Source organism: Caretta caretta, chromosome 12 (assembly GCF_965140235.1).
Source record: "Caretta caretta isolate rCarCar2 chromosome 12, rCarCar1.hap1, whole genome shotgun sequence".
NCBI lineage: Eukaryota > Metazoa > Chordata > Testudines > Cheloniidae > Caretta > Caretta caretta.
Window position 1 is genome coordinate 38,185,425 of NC_134217.1, and position 23,562 is coordinate 38,208,986.

The window sequence follows — 23,562 nt, forward strand, 5'->3', positions numbered from 1 at the left end:
AAAGGGAAAGCTTAAACCTTAGTTTTATAGTGGTTTCTAGGAAGTTACAGGGTGGCAGTACGGCTATTCCCGAGCACATTCCAAAGTCACTGCAGTCTTGTAACTCAGCGAGTCCCATTCACAAAAAAGCAGAACGCGATGCTGAAACTGCTGCTTTGCTGTTCAGCTGGGGACCATGTGTTCTTTGTAATATATCCAGAGTTCATCTTTTTACACGCAGCTAGCCCCAGGTTACTTAAAGTTAGACTCAGCCACGTGAGGCAGGAGAAGAGCAATTAAAATGTGTGTGTCATGTAGGCGGACTTGCTTTACAAGGAAATAAAAATCAAGCAATTAACTGGGGAATTAAGATCTAGTGCACGCTATAGACAGCATGCATATAAAAAGGAGACAGCTGTTAAATATAGTGCCTGAGATACTCAGGCTAACACTAACTGGATTACTTGCACTTATTTGGGAATACTTATGTATTTTATTATATAACGTATGGATCACCATAATTCTACTTTTCACTTCAATGCCGCCTTCCTTCCAAGCATCTTAGAGCGCATTACAAACAATTAAGCCCACCCACGCCTTTGTGCAGCGGTGTGCATTGTATCCGTTTTGCGGGAATTGGGTATATTTTATAATGGAGATCACTTAATTAATATCATTTATTTTTACTATACCTGGGGCAAATCCCAAAAGCGGCTAAGCAACCACAGCTGCCTCAGGCCCACCCCGGATGCCCACAGTCAAGTTATCATCCAAAGCTCATTGTACTCAATGGGCAAACTCCTGTTGACTTTGGTGGGTCTTGTATTCAACCCTCATGGCCAGACATTCCCATCCGCTTCCGTGAACAGAGGGAAGCCTGAGCATGTGGATCTTTGAGGGGGGAGTAATGTATAGAACAGGGAAGTGCTGCCCTTCTTCCCATAGGGGGTTCTGCAGTAGTCCAGCTCTGTGGGTTGAGAGGGATGTAAGGGGGAACCAGGCTGTGCTGCATTCTCCCACCCAAACCCTCAGGTCAAAGCAGTACAGGTTACCACAGACAGAGGGGCCAGGTCCTCAGCCCAGACTGAGGCCCTGGACCTGTGATTTCCCTGATGGAGGGGAATCCCACAGTGACATAAAGCTGGTGTAGCTGGTTCTATGCCACCCATTCTCCATCCTCTCTTCTATGAAGGATGTGTTGTGGGGCATGTCAGGGGAATAGCTGGACCACATTGTGCACTTGGGATTCTGGCTGGTGGCAGCCTTGAGGGCTTTCCACCTGACATTAGAGCATCCCAACGTATATCTACGCTGCAGTTAGACACCTGTGGCTGGCCCGTGTCAGCTGACTCAAGCTCCTGAGACTTGGGCTAAGGGGCTGGTTAGTTGCAGTGTAGACGTTCAGGCTCAGGCTGCAGCCCTCCCACCTTGCAGGGTCCTAGAGCCCTGGCTCCACCCTGAGTGTTTACACCGCAATTAAACAGGCCCACAGCCCGAGCCCAAGTCAGCTGGCATGGGCCAGTTGCAGGTTTTTAATTGCAGTGTAGACATGCCCTCAGTGTCCACTTTGACTGGCATTGGTTTGGCCTGTAGGGTCAGGGGAGCAGAAATTTACCATATTGCGACCTCTGAACCCCACCCCAGGTGCACCAAGCAGAGCCCCAAGTCTGCAGTCCTCCATGAGTCTCCCCTTCCATTCTGTGGGGTCCCCTTGGAGTGAATGGGAGTTCCCGAGTGCTCTGATGTCAATGGACATCACGCAGCACTGGTCCAAGACCCTGCATTCCCTGGCAGTAGCTAATTGCAGACACAATGTAATGTTACTTAAACCCATTGTTGTGCCTGGGTGTTTGCTTGACCATAATATAGGTGTGATTGCAAAGAATGAATGGAAGCAAGATCAGGGCCCAGAATAGATTCTCATGGGCTCTCGATCCCGCCTTTAACTTACTGCTCTGTAAAACTACCCTCTCCTAATTTAGACAATTATGAAGGACACAACAGCAGGACAAGAGGAGAGGCCTTTTGGGGGGTTTTTAGTCTCAAAAGATTCAGGGGGCAAACAATAAAACAGCATGTGCTCTGAAAACATCTGCAAGTAAAGTGCAACAGTTCTCTCAAGAGATGCAATAGAGCCGCAAACTGTATATTGACAATTGTGTGTGGCAGGCAGGCATAAATTCTACAAACCTTAATCCTCGCCTCTAAGAAGAGTTAGAAGAGAGGCGAGTATATATATTTAAAGAACATCAACACTCTGGACAAATATAATGGAACTAACAAGTGCCTTGTTAAACTTCCTGGCTGAATCATCTTTCTTTGGTAGCATCACATCTGCACTACGAGATCTTTGAGGGAATAGCCATGTCTTCAGACTTGTCTCAACAGTGGTTGGCTCACAGCTGGTGCTATAGAACTAATAATGATTTAATAAATAAATATGATTAATAAATAGCAGCCAAGGTTTTAGGGCATAAGGAAAACGACTGCACCTTGGACTGAAAATCAGCCTCCAGTTGTCAGTGCAACTACAGGCATTTTATCCCAAGGCTAGCCAGACACCATCTGCCCTCAGTGTGATATGACAATCGACTACAGGGCTGATCCTCACCCAGCGTGAATTCAAACAGATCCTTTGTGGAGGTATATGAATTTGGATCAGCTGAGGATCCAACCCTTTGTATGCTATAGGTCTGTTACTTATATGGTAGCTCTTTTGGGCTGGGACCAATATGTACATAGGTTATAAGTACAGTGCCTAGCACAACAGGGTCCTGATCATGGACTCTAGTCAGTACTGTAATAATAAAAGTTAAAATGATGAACTTTACTTACTATCAAAGACTGGTCTCTAGTCCTTATTTTCTAACATAATAGTGTAAGTTGATATATTTATATCTCACTCCAAAGGAATCCCAAATGTAAACCACCCAATATGCACATTATACCCTTCATCTACCACTGCCAGGAGTGCAGGGGACTGGACCAGATGACCTCTCGAGTTCCCTTCCAGTCCTACAATTCTAGGAGACTCTTGAGGTACATATACACTGATTAAAAAAAAATCCATGGCACTGAGTCTCAGAGCCCAAGTTAGCTGTGGGACTCAGGCTGCAAGGCTATTAAATTGCAGTGTAGACATCCAGGCTTGGCCTGGCACCTGGGCTCTGAGACCCCTTTGGGGAGGAGACTCTCAGAGCCCAGGCTTCAGTCTGAACATCTACACTGCAATTTTTAACCCTGCAGCCTAAGCCAAAGTCAGCTGACCTGGGCTCTGTGGCTTGGTGCCGTGGGGTTTTTATCACAATGTAGATGCACTCTTCATCTCAGGGGTTTGGTAAACACAAGCCTCTGTCACATGTAGTCCTTCCTCCAGGGAGAGCCTGTGTGGATACTTTTGGGGATGATGCGCTGTGTGTTTTTATTCAAGATGTGCACTTTACACTTGGAATGCAAAGTGGAGGTGTCTGTGGTGGTCCTCCAGAAGCTCAGTCCACACTTTTGGACCAGGACATTATGGAGTACTGGTTCAATACTGACACAGATGGAAAAGCACCCAAATGAAACACCACCACCACGTATATCAGGCAATGGCACCTGGGAGTTTCCCTACCCAGGCAGCTACCCAGAGCTGACCAGTATCCTGACTGTAAGCTAGATCTAGAATTTTTATTTCTGGTGAATCTAGCAGCTAATATTGAGGGTTATATTTTCGCTTTTTTAAATTTAAATTTCACAGTTGCAGGAAATTATGAGGGGGGGTCAGACAATCTTTAGTAACAGTAGATATTGCGATTCAAACAGTTAACGCCTTTTAATGATTAAAACACTACTTGTCAACATCACATGTCAAAAATATACAAAGTAAATATTGAGTCTGATTTAAGGATAAGTTCTCAAGTAGCATTTTTCTTAATTTTCCTGTCAATGTCTATTAGTATAGATGGAAATGTTTTTTCTCAGTTTGTGTGTGTACAGCAAAATCACCATTTAGCAACATTTACTGAGAAAAAGCTAATCCTTCCAAGCCTAGCTATAGGCATGTATGAAACCCCAAAGGGACCCATCCAAATAGCGTGTGATTACAGTTTGCATGTTTTTGGACTCTAAATTTCTCCAGTGTGCTGAACTGGATTCCTGCTGAGTTCTAGTTTTCCAGCAGGTGGCTGGGCACAGCCTGGAGCCGGCTTCCTTCTAAGGCCTGGCACCAGTGAAGGAGAAAGCTTGCTCATTGTGCCCTGCAGTTTCTGGAGCAAGACCTCGGCTGGCAGTGCCCTGCTGAATTAGGCTGTGTGTGGAGTTAAAAATGGTAATCTTGCCAATGTTGAGCTCTGAGACAGACAGGAGCCCAGCATCTGCTGAGCTCTGCATTCTGAGCTCCTCTGGCGCAATCCCTTTGGAAGGGAAAGCAGAACGTTGGTGATCTTTGCACACATTCTGTCTGTGTCATCTTTACTCAGTTGATTGCATTGGTTTTGCCTCCTTGCACCCTGAGGTCAAACTAGCTGATGAAGTCAAACTGTCCCCTGTCTGTTTCATGCACCATCACTAACAGGCACCAAGAACAGAGTCATTCTTTGGGTGTCTTGCTTGCTCTCTGAAGAATGTTGTAGGAGGCAGAGTGTAAAATGCTGCACTCGTCAAAGCAAGTATTTTAATCGCTCTTCCAGAGACCAAAGGCCAAGAACGTTTGTTTTCTTCTACAGCACTTTTTAAAAGGAGTTTATATATTTGAGAAACTGTATGGGAATTGGCCATATACATATTATCAGAACTACTGCCGCTGCAGCACCTTAAATTGGAGAGGGGTCAGAGAAGAACCACAAGAATGACCTAAGGATTCAAATACACGCCTTATATTGGGTGCCTTGATCACAATCTATAAGCGCCTACACAGGGTACAAAATTGTGGTAATGGGCTCTTCCATATAGCAGACAAAAGGTCCAAGAAGATCCAGTGGGTGGAAGTTGAAGCTAGACAAATTCAGGCTGGAAATAAACCACAAGATTGTTCCAATGGTTAATTACCCTCACTGTTTACCAAGGGTTATGGTGGATTCTCCATTACAGAGAGTTTTTAAATCAAGATTGGATTTTCTTTTTTTTTTAAACAATCTATGCACTAGTTCAAACAGGAATTAGCTCAGGGAAGTCCTATGCCTGTGTCAGACCAGACAACGGTGGTCCCTTCTTGCCTTTTAATTTATGAATCTGTGGAAAATAGCCCTTAAGGAACTGGCCATAGTGATGCCCTCCATGCACCAGGGCTTTTGGGGGGGGGGGCTATAGTGTGTATAGAAGACAAAGCCCCTGCTATCGGGCTGGTCCTGATAATAATCGGGACATCTGGTCTCCCTATATCAGTGTCATCTCCACTACTCTCGCACTGCCACCTTAAATAACACTTTAGGAACTAGTCATATCAATGCCATCAGCTACTCCAGTGGAGCCAATTTATCTAAACCTGGCACCTGTGAAAGAAACAGAATGTGTCAACAAGCGACAGGTCTGCGCTGCTTTCTGCAGTTATGCATCATGCTGATATTATTACACAGTACCCTGCTGTGACAGAATGATTGCAGATGTAGGTGCATAGCAATAGTACCTTCTAGCCTGGACTCAAATAACTGACCACACACAAAAAAACCCAGACATTTATTTTGAGTACACTTAGTACTTGTTTTTTTAAACTATATTGTGTAGAATGTATCCTATTGCCATTTAGTTGGGGATTGGTCCTGCTTTGAGCAGGGGGTTGGACTAGATGACCTCCTGAGGTCCCTTCCAACCCTGATATTCTATGATTCTATATTCTTATTTTCTATGTAAATGAGTTTGTCAGAGCACTGCACTCAGTTCTGGGCACTTGCAGTGACAGATTTGGAAAACTTAGAGGGAAATCAGAGATCAGCAACAAAAATGATTGAAGGAGCTGGAGGGACTGACTGGGGTGTGGAGAAGAGTCAGTCTATTGGCAGTGCTCCCTTTACCCGAGTGTCTAGGCACTAACATTTTTTAAGGGTACATCTATAGCTTGGCTGAGTGGGGCGTGGTAGGATAATGGTTTACCATTAGTCAAAGGATGCATACAGCAAGGACAAGGAGGGATTGTAGAAGGGCAAGCAACTCCAAGCAATGGGATGAAATTAAGAAAAATGTAGGCTACCGGGAACACTGCAAGAACAATTAGTCAGTAGAAAAGTCCCCCAAGGGAAGGAGTGTTATGTCCAGGACTTGAGACTTTAAAAACATGGATTGATAATGACCTATAAAAAGGTACAGTAGGTAGGGCTGGTTGAAAACTCATTGCCAACTGCCTTTCAGTGGAGATTTGTGTTTGATGAAATACAAGATTTTGTGAAAACTGCTTTTCATGGAAAATTTCAATTTTTCAATCAAAAGTGAACTTTTTGATCTTTTTGGCCAAAAACCAAAAAAAAAAAAAAAAATTGATTCAGAAGTGCTGCCTTGGTGCCTCATGGGAGCTGTAGTTTGTGTGCCTGCTGCCCCTAATCTTTTTTATGGGTGAGATTCCCCAGCCAGACTACATCTCCCATGGTGCACCATGGCCAAGGACTCCATATTGGCTCAAGAGAAGAGACCATGGGAGATGTACTCCAGCTAGAGAGCTCAGCCTGTAGAGAATGGGATCCTGAGTAGAGTGAATGAATAATAATTATTTTTTAAAGAGGCTTAACGCTTTCCTGCCCCCACTGCAAAAAAAACCAAAAACAAAAACAAAAAACCAACAACCCTAAATGAAACAAAATGAAAATTGGGAAAAAGTTCATTTTGGGTCGGTGTTGTCTTTTGTTTGACCCAAAACAACTTTCTTTTTTTCTCCCCCAGCTGAAACTATTTGGCAAATTCAACCCAAATTCGAGCAAAACTACCTGTGACCTAAACTGAATTTTTTGGTGAAATATATTTGTCCAAAAAACTTCACCTAGCTGTTGTCGTGCCCCCACCCTCCAGCTACAGCTCCCACGAAGCACCATGGTGGTATCGCCAACTGAAACTTTGGCTTTTCCACTAAAAGTTTTCAGCTGACAACCTTTTGCCCCAAAGTCAAAGTTTCCCACAGAAAGCACCTGTTTTCTAACTAGTGACTTCAGGGGATAATTCTGCTCAGGCTGAGGTGACCCACGGGTTTTGATTCGGAGATGAAGGAGTTTTGGTCAGGTTTGTGCATCAGTGTTACTGCTCAGAATGCTCATTAGCCAGTTGATTGTCTGTTTCCCAACTCAGCATCAGCCCATCTGTTTTAGGGGTGGCAAGCACTGAGTGCCTCCTGGAGAGGCTGAGCATGCCCGTCTTTTCCGGGCAAGCTGAAGGCTCTTTGCATGGCCTGGAGTTCCTCAGCACTTCAAAGGACCGAGTTCTTAGTGCACATTTAATACCCAATATTTTCAAACAGACTAATTCCTTTGCTGCAAACAACTGCCACAGCAAAACCCTGACAAAAGGTTACAGTAGGGGCTGTCTAAGGGGGAGAGGTTCCCATTAAAGCGTGGCTTTTGAAGCTCCAAACGGGGCTGATCTGTTTGCCGTGTGAGGTCTCTCTTGAAGAAACAGGTTCAAGAACATTGGACACCCGCAGGGCACCGAACAGTCCCAGGGCTGGTGCCTAGACCAGAAGAAAAGCTCTGTGTTTAGCTAGGTAACTAGTCGGGGTAGGGAGGAAGGGGGCTCTGAGCTAGGATGGCAATGATCATTGCTACTGCTGCAGCTCTTTGAATGACACCTCTTTCCCACTTGAATAACTGAGGTACCTAATTAGTCTTTGTCGCTCATTCTCTTGCAGGACTTCCCACTCCAGGGCTAAAGCAGACGCAGCTGTGACAGCAGCGCAGAAAGCTCAGGAGGAAGCTCGGATTGCCAGGATCACTGCCAAAGAGTTTTCGCCTTCCTTCCAACACAGGGAAAACGGTCAGTCTGCACTGCAGAGCCGGCCAGTCTCCCTAGATGACTTCATTGTGTGTGTGCGTGCATGTGTTGAATGGTACAATGCATAGGGGCATTTTGGGGGTTCTCGGGGACAGGGCGGCCTGGAGCTACAGGGGGACAAAGAGGAAGTTTGCCCCCACCCCAATAATCTTCAAGGGCCCCCAAACTAGCCAAAATTTGTACAAAGTTAGTCAGCATTAAGTAGTAGAAGTGACAGTGACAAAATACTGACACAGTAGCCAAATTTTACTTTTTAAAACTCTTATAATGCAAGATTTTTCAGGGGTCTAACTAGTCCCACCGACTCCTGGAACGTTGGTTGTTTTTTAAATTGCAACATCCTGGGCCCCCAAAATACCCACTTGCCCCCACAGACTGGGATTCTAGAACCAGCCCTGCACCTGGGTCTATGTCAATTATTGATCTTACTCCCATGCTCCTGTTTCATCACTGAGCCAATCCTTACATGCTTTCTCCTTTCAACTCCTTGAACCTGACCTGCCTCTTTAGGCTTTCCAAAATATTGTTCCACCCAACCCTGCTCAGCTCAGATTGTGATCCAATGTGAGGACAGCCAAGAACAGATACAGCTTTTTCAAAGACATTAGACTTGTGCAGCACCTGGCTCTGGGGCTGTCTGCCCCTCCCAGCCCTTTGAGAGTCACCCAGTCAAAGCAGGCTCTAAAATGATAAAGCCGTAGAGAAACAGATCAGCTAGGAAGACCCACCCATGGCCTTAGACTTCACCCCCACCCCATCATTGATGCGTGAATTTCAATGCTCTTGTGAGGATGCAGCTGTTCTCCACCTGCATTCAGTGGGGTGCCACTTTTGTGTTACCAACTCACAATTTTATCATGAGTCTTGCAATAATTTTACTTAAAACTCCAGCTTTTGGAGTCATATGAAAATCTCAACTTTCATTTAAAAAAAAGTAAGTTTCTAGCTCAACATTTATTTTTTATTTTATTTTTTTTAAATCTTCTGATTTTTAAGCCAAGCTCATGTTTCTTGAACCTGACTCATGAGGGGTTGGGAACGTTGCTGTTTTGTTTAACTTCTTCCTCCTTTCCCTATAAATATATGGGTTGGAGGATGGTTGGGTTCACAGGTGAATGATCATGTGCATCATAAGTAGTGTAGTCTAGTGGATAGAGGCATTGGAGTGGGACTAGGAAACCTGGATTATATTCCTGGCTCTGTCCCTGACCAGCTGGGTGAGCTTAGGCAACTCACTGCTCTGTGCCTCAGTTTTCCCATCCATAAAATGGGAATAAGGATACTGACCTCGTTTGAAAAGTGCTTTGATATTTACTGATGAGAAGCATTATAAAAGGATTAGATAGTAGTATTGCATGTGTGTGTCCATTGGTGACTATGTGTAATTGTGTGTTTGAATCTGTGAAAGGGGGTTTGTGTATCAGACACAGCAAAGAGAGGGTTTGTGCATATAGGTCTGTATGTGCATGGAATGTGGTTTCTCATTTGGTGCCTGGTCTGATGCTAGGAGCAGAAGTTCTGTCAGAGGCAGTTCAGCAGCCAGCATGATGAGGGAGCATCAGCTCAGCTTACTGTAAAACCAGGCTTGAAAGCAGCTTGTTTTCCTCTGGGCACTACTTTGCTGCTTGATGTTTTGTCCAAAGTTTTACCCATCGTAGTATGAAATTTGTCAGGGCTGTGAAACTGCAGGGTATTTATGGACAACAGGGTTGATCTCATGTAAGGCTCATGAGAAAGCAAAGCCAAGCCCCAAATAAAAATAAAGCCAGGCAGGGCCATATTAGGCCACAAAAGTTCCAGAGGCAGATCATTCCCTTCAAGTGTGTGCATGCGCATCAGAGAGTAGGAGGGGGACAGGTATAAGTGGGGGTAGTTGGGAAGATCTAAGACTAAACTGCATTGATTAACATAGGTGAATGGTATTATTCAAACATTTTAGCAGACTACACTCTCATGAGAAGGCTGCTACCACCAGTTTTTCTCAAGCTCTTCAATCGGAGGTTACTCATGCATCCTAATTGCTTCAGTGTCTGATGTTGGTGACTCATTACGTTGGTGCTAGTCTCCCTGAGTCTGTGCCCCAGTGTGGCATTAAGGGGCTGTGCCATCTTTAGGACAACATGTTCCATCCACTTGTTGGAGTCATCAAGGATCCATGGTGCTTTTCATAAGTGTTGGGACGGCTAGCTGTTGCGGCCTGGCCAAATTCAAATTTGAGTACATATATTTTCCTATGTTCTCACATTGTTTCAGCTGGATGTGAAATTCATCTTCACTTTCCATTGTTGCTGCGAGCGGTAGAACCACTTACCTGTGCCACTCAAGAGGTGGCTGCATTTCACTGGTGCCTGACATGATTCTCATCTAGAGAGAGAAAGCTGAATTCATCCCTCGTGTGATTCCACAGAGTTACACTGGGAGTGTCTTTTGCCCACACTAGGTAAAATTTGTGACTTCTTTGGCATGCTTAAGCATGAGCTACACCATATAAATGTACGATATTATCCTCGTTATTATACTAGTAACAATCAACAGCCACAGTCCCTTTCTGCAGGGAAACCGCCCTGATGAGCGCTCCTTGAGATCACATGTTTGGCTACCTTAGATGGCCCCAGGAAGCCCTTCCCAGTGCTATCATGCATCAGTCTGTTAGAAGGACATTACATAAAACATTTCAAAGATTTGTGTATTGGAAAATCCTTGTATGGCAGGAAGATGGTCTAGGAATGACCCCAGGAGGACTTTTCCAGCTGAGGATAGAAATATATTCACAGGCATGATGCTTGCTGGTTGAGGGCAAGGTGACAATGGAAATGTTACATAACCCAAGGGTTATATAGACATAAACATTAAGGTGCCCAGATCTGAGATTTCTCCATTGCTTTGGGGCTAAGCATTAGCTTAATGCACTCGTTATGTGGAAAATTCTATAGAAATTAAGATGGAACTTTAGGCCTCTAGAGAAATTTCTATAGAACCCCAACTGAATTTAAAGGGGCACCATCAACTTAAAATCACAGTGCTGGCCTGAAAACGTTTCTGCCTGCTAACCTCTCAAATGACCATAACCAAAAGAAATTAGAGCAAGAAAATATTTTCTGTATTTTTAATGTGGTCACACTGGGCATTTGTACATAGTCCATTTCTTTAGTCACTCTGTTGTTTCACACAGCAACAAGGGAGATGGAGACATTTTTAAAAGCAGGCAAATGGGGTTGTAAACCCACAAAAGTTGTCAGGGGTCTCTGATAGCGATTTGTACTACTTTTCTTAATAGATATATTTCAGGTTGACTGTGTCGCTTTTATAGAGAGAATAACCATAGCCAACCCATATGGCAGGGTACAACAGGGTTACCACCTCCAGAGTCCCCCCCCCCATGGCCTGGGGTGGCCCTACAGCATCTCTGCCTCAGTTTCCCCACAATGACTTGGCCGTTCAGCTAAGGTATTAACAAAATTCCACCCCTTCCAGGGTATCCAGTTCCAAAAACAAAACACAAACTTTTTGCCCATCTCCAGCAAGGCCCAGCTCCTCTTCCCCAAGGGGGCTGTCTTCTCTTCTCTAATTCAAGCACTCCCCTGAGCACACTTTGGACTCAGTTTACATCCTGTCCTTTTCATCCTCCCCTCAACCCCTTGGGGTTGCTCTCTCTCACAAGCAACCCCTCCCAGGTTTTCCTGCCTAGAGTCCTCCACATGCCTCTCTCTGCCTGGCTTGTGTTTGCCTCTGACCCTCTCACCACCATCTGCTCCTCTTTTTAGCCAGCTGGCCACTGCTGGGCTTCCTTTTAAGTCCCACCCTGCACAGGTGTAGCAGGGCAGGACTAACAGACCTTAAAGGGGTAGGCCATCTGTTAGATAGGGATATAGTTCTCTACCAAATTCGAATAGAGGATTTAAAAACCCGATTGTCATTTTCAGAGTTCCCCGTAAGGGATCAGGAGAAATACACAGAGAGACCTACAGCCCCCCGTTCCCTCCTCCCCGTTAAACATTCCCACATTATGCTCTGTCTTCCTTCCATCACATGTCAAGGTTAAGTCTCAGGTTGTTTCCAGACCCCATTGGTTATAAAATAACTATACAGATTTAAAGCTTCACAAACCTATGCAGTATGATTAAAAAAGAGTCTCTGGCCTTACCCTGCCCCTGTATGAGACTCCCATATTCCAGTGAGATTCTTTGTTTGGCGTGGTGATACCAGCAGGGTGGATATTGGAGTGTCCCTTCGGAGTAGGTTAGTCTGGAACTGGAAAAGGAGGGGAAGAAAAGGACCTGTTCAGTGCCCCCGGAGCCACATCTCCTGTACTCTCATGCAGCATGGAGTATTCAGCTGGTGCTGTAGGTCTAAGGATGGCTGTCTGCTTTGCCTGGTTTCCACTGAGAGCAGCAAAGGGGAAAGGAGACCATAAGGGGGCCAGTTGTGGCTCCCTAAACCTGGGGCTGTTCTATGCCAGCCATGGCCCAGAGGGGCTCCTGTAATATATGCTGGCTGGCGTGAACCCCTGGGAGCCATCTGCTAGCTGGGAATTGCTGAAGCACGATGTGCTCCAGCCACAGCCTTCTCCTGCCCCCTTCTCAAGCCCAGCATGCCCCCTACACTAGGCACCACAGAAAGGCTGGCATGGGACCCAGATACTCTAGGGAGGAGAAGGGAGGGGATCCATGGTTGGAGAGATGCAGACAGGTTCCGAGTCCTTTGTGCCACCAGAATGGCACAGAGGGGATAGAGCTGTTTCGAGAACCTGACCCTAGAGGTATAAGAATTTTTTCCCCTCCAAGTGACTGGCTGCTCTGAGACGCTACTCATGGTCTCCTCACTGTCCCTGCTTTTCAAGTTCAAATGCTTTATTTTCGTGCTATTAAAAAACACCCCTCCTCCTGCCCCCCCCCCCCAATTGGTTCATCTGTCAGATTTACTGAGCAGTGGGTTTGGCTCAGACACGTTTGTAGGATGGGGCTGGCATTCAGCATCTGCTCCTCACTTAAGTACAGCAGGCGTTTGATTATTCACTCCTCACTGTCGTTCCTTTGTTCTTACTGTATGCATCTGTCTGTCTTTGCCCTGAAACATTTCTGACCATTTTCCTCTCTGTCTTTCCAGGAACCTCCCCCACTACCCCAGGTTTACACGATGTCAAGCCAGCATCCTTGACATCTGTACCCCTCTCCATGTATCCATTCTGTACATTCCATGCACTTCCAAATGGCAAGGAGCATGAAATAACCTCCTAGACCTTAATTATGGATGCCAATCTGAGTGTCTGTAATGAGCTCATATGAATGCCCCTGAATGTGGGAGGTGGGGTTTGAAATCTGGATATAAATCTGACTGGTCCCAAAATCAGAATGTGTTTAGTTTTAATCCATCAGTAAGATGGGTTCTGGATCTGTGTCCCTTGCTATCCATCAGAGGAGTGAGGTTCTGGAACATCCTTCCAACAGGAGTGGAGGCAAACAACCAAACTCGTTTTAAGATGGAGCTTGATACATTTATGAGTGGGATTATAGGAGAGGGTTGCCTGGGATAGCAGGGCCTTGATTGGAGGACCTAAGAGGTCCCTTCCAGTTCTGTGTGCTGGGGTTATGGGCCAGACCCACCCTGACACAAACACACGCATGCCTGCACCCTGAATATTTACTGTGGTGTATTTCCCTTTGCTAGCCAGAGAGGGGCTTGCATTGTGGACAGAACCACTTAGAAAGTAAGCAAGAAAACTCAATAAAGGGACCATGTCTGTTTTGTGAGAAATGCGGATCTGACTGAAATATCCCGCCGGGTTATCACTTCCTTTCAGAGTTGCAATTCGTCTATCAGAGAGCTGAGCTTTTTAACAGGTCTTCCCACTCCCAGGGGCTTTTTCAACCCTGAGATATTCAGTATCTACATCTCCTATTGCTAAGAGACATTTCCTTTTTAACATTGCCTCTTGAAAAAAGACTTTTTAGGTAATAGATTTTTTTATTAGTTTCTTAGCAGGGATCTGCTGTTTGATTTGTGCTGGGGTTTGTGTGTCTGCTATTGGTGGGTGTGTGTGTGTTAGTTTCCACTTAGAACGCATTAAAAAACCACACACCCCAGCCAAGTTCATGCCATGAACTATATGGTATGAAACCTGGAAGTGTCTGCTGAACAATTCAGGCAGATAAAAGCCAGGAGTGTGCATCTCAGTCTGGCTACTTGTCCTACCTGCAGCTCTGTAACCTCAGGGTGTGAACTGGTCAGCATTCACAAGCTGAGCGGGGTCAGGCGTTGGATGGGAATCCTCAAGAGAAAGCAAGGTGATGCAGGAGGGGATGTTGGTAGGGTTTCTTGGCCCTGTAATATTGGAAAAAACGTAAAATGGAAGGTCCCTTACAGGAGTGCTCATTGAAGAGCCTTCTGCCCTTTTCGAAAGGGCAGGCAGGCAGTGCCCTGGCCTACTTCTAACTTACATTACATTCTCCCGAGAAGTCCCCCTGCACTTACAGAGGGAGCTGGCATTCTACTCCACTTTGTGTTCTCAGTTGGTTGTGTAACGTGTTGTGTAACAAAGCCACTGTGAAACAGTGGCCACATTCTACCTCAGAGGTGGCTGCATTCCAGTGATGAGGTGATCCCTCTATTTACCTAGGGCTTTGGGATTCTTTAAGGTGAAATGTGCTACAGAAATGTGTGATATTATTTGTTATTGTCTGAACTGAACTTTTTAAATACAAAACAAAATATCTGTAAAAGGCTTCCCTCCCCTTTCTACAGCTAGCCTGATTGCCTCTTCTTACATTTCCCCTCTTCTTTCCCTTAAAAGTCCAAAATCACTGTCACTTAACCCAACACTAGAGCCCTGCCTTGCTGTTTTCAGGCACCCATGGAAATGTGGGGTCACAGCATTGGGGTGTGATGTAGGAACCAGCCATGGGGGCAGAATGAAGCAGTTGGCTTGGGGAGAGGGGGAATTGCAGCAAAGGTCCCTAGCAGGTGAGTGGATGGGAGACTGGCAGGCTGCAGTTGTCTCATGGGGGTGCTATATAGGGCTGGGGAGGAGAGCTGGCATGGAATAAGAGTTTCTATGGGAAAGCAGATCATGGCAATTGTTATCTGGGTAGGTTGGATTTAGCGAGGAGGTCAGGAATCTGTATTGTGGTAGCATCAAATGAACCAATCAGGACCTTGAAGTGAAGGGTTCTGCACCTGCACATACGAGAATGGGAGAGCTTACAGTCCACTGTGGGACAAGCGAGTGTGACAAGCAGGAGAAGGGATGGAGGAAAGGGAGATAAGGGTGATGATGAAAATGTCATACGGGTCCATAGGAAGCTGCAGACGCCACAGGAGCGGTGGCTCTGGGAAGGGATTTAAAGGACAGAGCAGCTGGGTGAGGATATTCAACATTTCAGCGGTGGTGGGAAAGAAGGTGCCAAGACGCTTGTGGGTGAAGCAGATGAGAGGGTCGGGGAGGCTGGGCAGGGACAACTCAATGAGCCACAAGAGCAGATACACAGAGAGGGGCCCAGGGTAAGGGCAAGAAACTTGAGCTAGATACGGTGGGAAAAGGGGGAGCCAGTGGAGGGATTCAGGGCAGGGGGGTAACGAAGTGATGATCTCAACAGCTGGGTTTTGAATGAACTGGAGGAGGCTATGGGGTTGCCAGAGCCAAGGATGGGGCAAGAGCCAAGACAGGGGATGATGTGGGCATGGATGAGGGGTTTGGTTTAGGTTTAGGCAACAAAGAGGACACAACTGGGGCTGGAGGAAGCCCTAGAATTTGGGATTAAGATTGAACTTGGGGATGGGGGGAAGGAAGTTCCCACCCTTGAGAGCCACCCAAGGTTAGCCTCTCACTAGATCTACTGATATAAAGAGACATGGAAGTGAAGGGGACATTCCTGGGCTGTGAAACCTCCAGAGACAAGGCTGTGGAATGGTACCAACTTCTCACTTATGCCTCCAAGCATTGGTGTGGGACCCGGGTCCCTCGCTTGCCCCTCCCTCAAAGCCCAGCTGCTACGCACTGCATTGCTGGTGCGGCAGGACACCTGGCCACCTCTCAGGACTGTGAAGTCCCAGCATGTGACTTGATGTAATGCAACTTAACTGCAGCGTCTTCCAGTCAGACACAGGCGCTTGACAGACGGGCACATAGTCTGCTACAGCAGCCTAGAACGTGCCGTGGTGCTTCCTTGAGAGAGGAGGCCGCAGGCTCCTGTCTAGTTAAAGCTCTGTAAAGTATCACAGAATGTTAAACAAATACATCCCTGCAGCCTGCACAGGAGGGGATGCCCTGTCTCCACCCAACAGCATGCTCCCCTCCCCGTCCGTTTGGTAGTCTCTTCCATTGCCCCATGGCGCTCTCTCTCTGCTGTTACTGGAAGTTGTGAGTGACCTGGCTAGTGCTAAGACCCAAACTACGCAGGGCTTTATTATACCTCCCTGATCTAGGCCAGCTGGGATTGAGCTAGTGAACTTGAGGTGAAATGCCCTTTTGTTCTTGTAGGCCAGCATTCAGTCCCCATGGTGGAATTCCTTTCAGTGTAGTTAGCATCCCTCAGGATACTTGATCAGCAACCATTAGGAACTGTGGAGGGCATCATTTTATTAAAAAGTGAAAGCAGTGCTGGTCAAAGGTGCCAGGTGGACAGCTTTGTATGCATGTCCCATCACAATGGTACCTGTCATAAATATAAAGGAAAGAGTAACCACTTTTCTGCATACAGTGCTATAAAATCCTTCCTGGCCAGAGGCAAAACCCTTTCACCTGTAAAGGGTTAAGAAGCTAAGATAACCTCATTGGCACCTGATCAAAATGACCAATGAGACGACAAGATACTTTCAAAGCTGGAGGGGGGGGGGGGAATGTGTGTGGAGGTGGACGACAAAGGGTCTGTCTGTCTGTGTGATGCTTTTGCTAGGAACAGATCAGGAATGCAGTCTCAGAACTTCTGTTAGTTAGTAAGTAATCTAGCTAGAAATGCGTTAGATTTCCTTTTGTTTAATGGTTGGTAAAATAGCTGTGCTGAATGGGATGTATATTCCTGGTTTTGTGTCTTTTTGTAACTTAAGGTTTTGCCGAGAGGGATTCTCTGTGTTTTGAATCTGATTACCCTGTAAGGATATTTACTATCCTGATTTTACAGAGGGGATTCTTTTACCTTTTCTTTAATTAAAATTCTTCTTTTAAGAACTTGATTAATTTTTCATTGTTCTTAAAATCCAAGGGTTGGGTCTGTGTTCACCTGAACAAATTGATGAGGATTTTTATCAAGCCTTTCCCAAAAAAGGAGGTAATGGGCTTGGGGGAAGACATCTCCAAGTGGTCTCTTTCCCTGTTCTTTGTTTAACACGCTTGGTGGTGGCAGCATAGGGTTCAAGGAGAAGGCAAAGTTTGGGGAAGTTTTTAACCTAAGCTGGTAAGAATAAGCTTAGGGGGTCTTTCATGCAGGCCCCCACATCTGTACCCTAGAGTTGAGAGTGCGGAAGGAATCTTGATAGTACCTAAACACCTCCTACATGTATCCTCCCAGTCCTCCTGTCAGGCAGGGAAATGCTATTAACCCCTTTTTACCCATGGAGAACTCAGGCCAGGTCTACCCTTAAAATTTAGGTCAACGTCGCAATGTGGCTCAGGAGTATGAAAAATCCACCCCACTGGATGACATACCTCTGCCGACTTAACCCTCAGCGCAGACGCAGCTAGATCCATGGAGGAATGCTTCTGTCAACCTAGCTCCTGTTGTTCAGAAAGGTGGTGTTCCTATATGGACAGAAAAACCCCTGCCATTGGTAGCAGCTGCATCTCCACTGCATGGGTTATCCTGGCACAGCTATGCTGGTATAGTCAAGCCTTGAGACACAGAGATCAAGGCTCAGATCCTCCAAAGGTATGTAGGCTCCTAACTTCCATTGAAATCAGGAGCCTAAATACCTTGGAGGATCTGGGCCTAAGTGACTTGCCCAAGGTCACACAGGAAGTCTGTGGCAGAGCCAGGAATTGAACCAGGGATTCTGAGTTTCCGTCTGATCCCACTGTATTCCCAGAATGGGTACAGCACAGGCAATGGCAGCACAAGATTTTGCCATGCTGCCCCCTTGCCAACCTCCCTTCATCAAGGCCTGGCCTCTCCAGGACCCATAACGTCTCTGCTGAAACTGCAACAACCAAAGGGTTAAACGTCACCCGACAGGAGATGGCCATAGCACGTTTCAGTGCTTTGCTCATTGGCTTTAGAGATCAATGCCAGCTAAGGATGCTTCAAGTCCGCTAGCACATTGAAATCCAGACATGAATGTTGTGTGTTCTCTTTTGCAATTTCACAGTGGTTCTTCTAGGAATACCACATGCTCCAATGCTAATTTTAGCTTATAATAATTGTTGAACATTCTTGGATGCTGCAAACCGGCAAGATTGTACAGCGCTGCTGTCAAGTTTCTTTTAAAGGCAACACCCATGTTTCAGAGAACAACTGAATGCTTTTACCCAGGGTAGTGGGTTAATATGGACACAAAGTGCAGCCGTCTGGCATGCTGTATATTACATAAGGGCTAAAGATGAGAATATCACATTAAGAAAAGAGACCTGTCTTAAACCACTAATCAAGGGACTGAGAAAGAGCAGTGGCTTAACTGAGCTGATAAAAGGGCAGCAGAATTATACTCAGTACAGGAAAAGATATATTAAGGAGGTCTCCTAGAACAGGAGATTGCTTATTAAGCATCCCTTGCATAGTTTTTCATGGGTGCATTCATTGTCCCCCCCTTCCAGGGTATAGTCTCAGGTTTTTTCCCCAGCCCTGGTAAGGGGCCATAGCTCTAAGGGTTCTTCCCAGAGTCCCTGCCTTCTTCAACAATCCAGCTGGGACACATCTTGGTATCCACAGCTGGTGTGCTTTCAGCAGCCCTCCATGGGCTCAGTCTTACTGCCCTCAGCTGGTCAGGCCAAGTTCTGGGCTCAGCCTGTCCACACTGACTTGTCCACAATCCTGTCAACCAGCCAACAGTGCACCTGGTCCTCCCTCTTCAAGCTCCAGACAGAAACTACACTGTCGCCACACCTGTTTGACTTTTATATGGCCCTTCTGGCCCTTGACTGGTCGCTCCAGTAGCCCCTCCAATTGGTTGGTTCTCTGCAGCCATTCTAGGCTGCCTGGAGGACTTCTCCGCTACTCTATTCTGGGGCAGGGTGATGCAGAGCCGTGAGGCCTCCAGTAGGGTGAAACCCTCCATCACAGGGTGAAAGCCACTATTTACCCCAATGCAGCAGGCATGGATTTCCCAAATGGACCTCCAACTTTACAAGGAAGTTTCAAGTCCACCTAAACCTCCCGCAAGGGGCGGCAATAACCAGGCAGCCTGGATGTGCAATATGGAGAACATTGTTTAGGCTTGGCCAGATAACCCCCAACCTCATCTAAACAAATTAATCTGGACACTTGGGGGGGCGGGGGGAAGAGCTGGCTCAGTGGCTTGGCAGACTGAGGTGGGTACAAGCTCAAGGTCTAAGAAGGCCCAAGATTACGTCTTTCTGCCACACTGATCACCTGTCCTTAAAAGATGCAAAGAAGCAGTAAGGCTCTCAAAGGAAACTTATTTGGGACAAATATTTAAAAAGTGCTTAGCACTCAGCAGCTCTCATTGAGAACAATGGGGAATTCCCATCCCCGACTCCCCCCCTTGAGAAACAATGAGGAATTCCTGCCCCCTCCTTGCCCCCCTTTGAGAACATTGGGGAATTCCCACCCTTGACTCTCCTGGAGAACACTGGGAAATTCCCATCCCCCACTCCTCCACTGAGCGCAATGGGAGCTGCTGGATTCTAGAAATGTTGCCCCTGGTTTTAAGCTTTCTCTAGGAAAGGATGTTCAAGAAGCACCCTGCGGGGGTGGGGGAGGTAAGGGGTGCTTTAGAGTTTAGTCAGGAAGAACAAAGAGGTTAGGGTAAAAGTTCATTCCACACACACAGACTGGCCTCTGTCCCTGAAGTGGAGGAACCCCATTTCTATGCTGTAGATGCACCCATGGTAAGTTCAGTTTGGTGAGGGAGATGCCCAGACTATTCTCAGGAGCTGTACCCTTTGGAGGCCAACAAGGGGAGATTCTACAAAATTAAAAAGTAGCAAATGCAAAACCGATAAAAGGAAATACTTTTTCACTTAACACATTACTAGTCTGGAACTCACCGCCACAGCAAATTGTTGAGGCCGAGAACTCACGATTTTGAGCACGATTCAAAAAGGGGCTGGATATTTATACAGACAACAAGAATATCCAGAGCTGGAATAATTAATAAACAAAAATTCTGGGAGGAATAGTAAATCTCCTGCTTCAGGGCTTAAGCCAATGTCTAACTATTAGAGACCAGGATGAGACCTACCTGCTACTGCAGGGTTCTTACACCTTCTTCTGAAGCATCTGGTGCTGGTGCATTTCAGCAACAGGATCCTGGATTAGATGGACCTTCGGTCTCATCCAGTCTGACAATTCCTAACAGCAATCTGAAGGGACTCCTATGTGAGATGTACATCCTCACTCTCACTGCATATGGGGCCAACCCTGAGCTCCCCACTTAGTTTTAACTCAAGCAAATTCTCACTGAATTCTCATGAGACAGAGTAAGAAGGAAGGATATCAAAGGGAGGTTAATGCCCTGGACTAGAATTTAGGAGAACTGGATCCAATTCCTGATTCTGGCACGGCCTTCTTGTGGGGTCACTTAAATCTGTCGGTGCCTCAGTTCCCCATATGGCAAACAGGAGTAATAATTTGAGCTGGCAACTTTCAATGAAAACTCTTAAATCAAATTATTTCAGAGAACATGGGAATTGTCGTTCACTCCTCTTGTCCCAGTTCCCTTCTGAGGGCTGAGATCCCCAGCTTGACTATATCTCCCATAATGCATCATGGTTCCCCCCTCTTCACTGGGGGAAGCAGTGCATAGGAGTCCCTGTTCATGGTGCATTATGGGAGATGTAGTCCAACTGGGGATCCCAGCTCCTAGAGGAGAACGGGGGCAAGAGGAGCAAACTGCAACCCCCATAAGACATTACAGCTCCCATTTTCAGCTGAAATATTTCAGTTTTCAGCCATTTTTCAACAAAAAACAATTTTCTGTGGAAAGTGGACACTTTTCACAAAGGCATCATTGAATTGAAAACCCAGGTTTCCATTGCAAACCGATTTCAACAGAAAATTTTTGACTAGCTCTCATAATGAGCCTTCCTTTGTCTTGTCTGTTTAGATTGCAAGCTCTTTGAGGTAGGGACTGTCTCTGACTTTGTGTCCGTACAGCGCCTCGCACAATCGAGCCCTAGTTGCAGTTGAGGCCTCTAGGTGCTATTGCAATAATAATAATAATAAAAATAAGATCTAAGCATCATCATGATTTGGATCTGGGTACGTTGTGGATCCAGGTCTGTGCTAAAAGGGGAACCATGGGCTCACAGATTGTTTGCTTTGAGTTGAGCTAGAGACCACTTGATTCTTCCGCCAAGTCTAAGCTACGAAATAAGAGTGCCTTCCTTTTGTTCGGGTGAACTCACACTGCACTTTTTTTGTTTTTTTTAAACTTTTCATTAAGACAAGGTTACAAAAAAATGTTAACATACTACATCACTTATCTAGGCTCAGGTTAATATTCCCAAGAACCTGGCTAAAGGTTCTGCTCTGGAAGTAACCTCTGCTTGGAGACATCTTTCAGGGAGATAACTTGAATCTGAGGTATGGCTTGAGTCTAGTCCAGTACTACTTCAGAGACAGCAAACAGACTTCTGCTATTTCCTGACCATAATTTCTTTCCTGGCTTGCCTTCTTGAGCTAGAGTCTCTCTTGTGTGCTTGAGGAGGAACAAGATGACACAAAGCAAATTATCCAGCAGGATCAGGCAGAAATTAAAGCAGGCATTTCATAGCGTTTATTTTTAAACCATGGCAAGAAAATTGAGTTCTTCCTTTTTGAGACTCATTTCTCATCTAGCCATAGCAATTGCAATTAGGTGTATTTGAGGGGTGTCAGGCAGTTAATACAGATATCAAGTCTTTCATGTAACTTAGCATGGCTTTAGCTGGGAACAAATATGCTTTTGGTGTGTTAAACGAGCATTAAGAACCTTTGGCTTTCACTGCTTCCTTGGACTCACTGGTGTTTGTTAAGGGATTAATAAAATGCTGCTTTCATAGCCGAGTAATCAGGCTGACATGTGAAATTTATCTTGCTGTCCCATCACACTTGACTAGGTCCTACTGGAAAATGCAGTCACCAGCATAGCCCAAGCATGGCAAAGTCACATTTTCCCTCTTGCTGTACTGTGCGATGGAGTTGGTTTTTCTGAGAAGCCCACTGTGAGAGCAAGCAGAGTGCAAATGTGTCTGTAAACAATGGAGGCAGCAAAGTGACATTGGTAGAGCAGGAGATGGGGAGGCAGGATGCCTGGGTTCTAATCTTAGTTCTGACACTGACTCACAGCATGACCTTGGCCAAGTCACTTAATCTCTTTGTCTCAGTTTCTGCTACTGCAGAATTGGTATAATAAAACTGGGCACTTCAGAGGAGTTATGAAGCTGAGTTAACTAATTTCTGAGGGGCTTTGAGATCCTTACATGTGACTACAAAGTATTATTTTTAATATAACTGGCCAGAGTACTGGTTCATCCAAACAGCTTAAATCGAAGACACCACATCCTTCCAACAGCAAATAGTAGGGTTTGAAAATTTGGAATGGTGAGGGAATCTGAATGCTGATTGGCTGATGAGGATGTGTGTAGGATGCAGATGCCATGCAGAAATGCACTCTGCAGGGTACGCTGTGTGGGGTGGCATCAGGGTGCATTCTGCTTACTTCCTCATAAACTAGATTCAGCAATAATGGAGACTCAGAGGGATTCTCATGGAACATGAACAGGCATTTCATCCTAGTGAGTCTCAAGTCTCCTAGGCACTCTGGGCCACCATGGTGCATTGCTTTGAAAGCACAGTATGCTAGTCATGAACTACTGCCCTGCCTATAAGCCTATAACATCATCCAGCCCTTCAAAAAAACTGGGGCCAGTTCCGAGGGGCCAGTTCTCAATCAGAGTCTTGCCTCAGTCAAAAGAAAAGGAGTACTTGTGGCACCTTAGAGACTAACAAATTTATTACATTTGGCTCCAGAAGCCTGCAACTTTAGATTATCTTCAGAGTAAAGTTCAGCTCAGAATCCTGACCCTAATGCTCTCAAAGTGCAGGGATGTTTGGACCCATTGTAGAGACAGGGGACAACTGTCAAGTTCAGATCTGGCTCTGAACTTTCCCTAAGTTCCTTGCTGTTTCAATCTGGGGGTTTGATTCAAGCTCATCTCTAGTCCTGCCAGTTCCAGACAAAATGACCTTTGCATTGTCAAACCAATTCAGATGGGTAGCCCACTTGTCTAGTGGACTTCAGTCCCACTGCTGGACGTGCGGTAGTAGGGAAGAGAAAGGGGTGTTCACGTACATACTGTGAATGAGATGCTCAGTGGTATGGGCAGAGAATGGCCACGTGGCTAGTGCCCAGGACTAGGATCGGGGATCCAGCCACAGCTTTTCCCTGGGGGCCTTATGAACACCGTTGGCCTCTCTGTGCCTTAAGGACCTCAAAGGGAAGAGAACAAGGACAAAGCATCAGTGTTGTTCGAGGGCCCATCCCCAC

General features: G+C 45.9%; 1 protein-coding gene across 3 annotated transcripts in view; it reads left to right on the forward strand.

Moving 5' to 3' along the window:
• JPH3 (junctophilin 3) overlaps window positions 1-23,562 on the forward strand; it is a 150,527-nt gene that overhangs the window by 79,279 nt on the left and 47,686 nt on the right. For all 3 annotated transcript variants that reach the window (XM_048870873.2, XM_075118459.1, XM_048870872.2), the window contains exon 3: window positions 7,784-7,908. In XM_048870873.2, coding sequence (XP_048726830.1) covers window positions 7,784-7,908 — 125 coding nt within the window. The remainder of the gene's footprint in view (window positions 1-7,783; window positions 7,909-23,562) is intronic.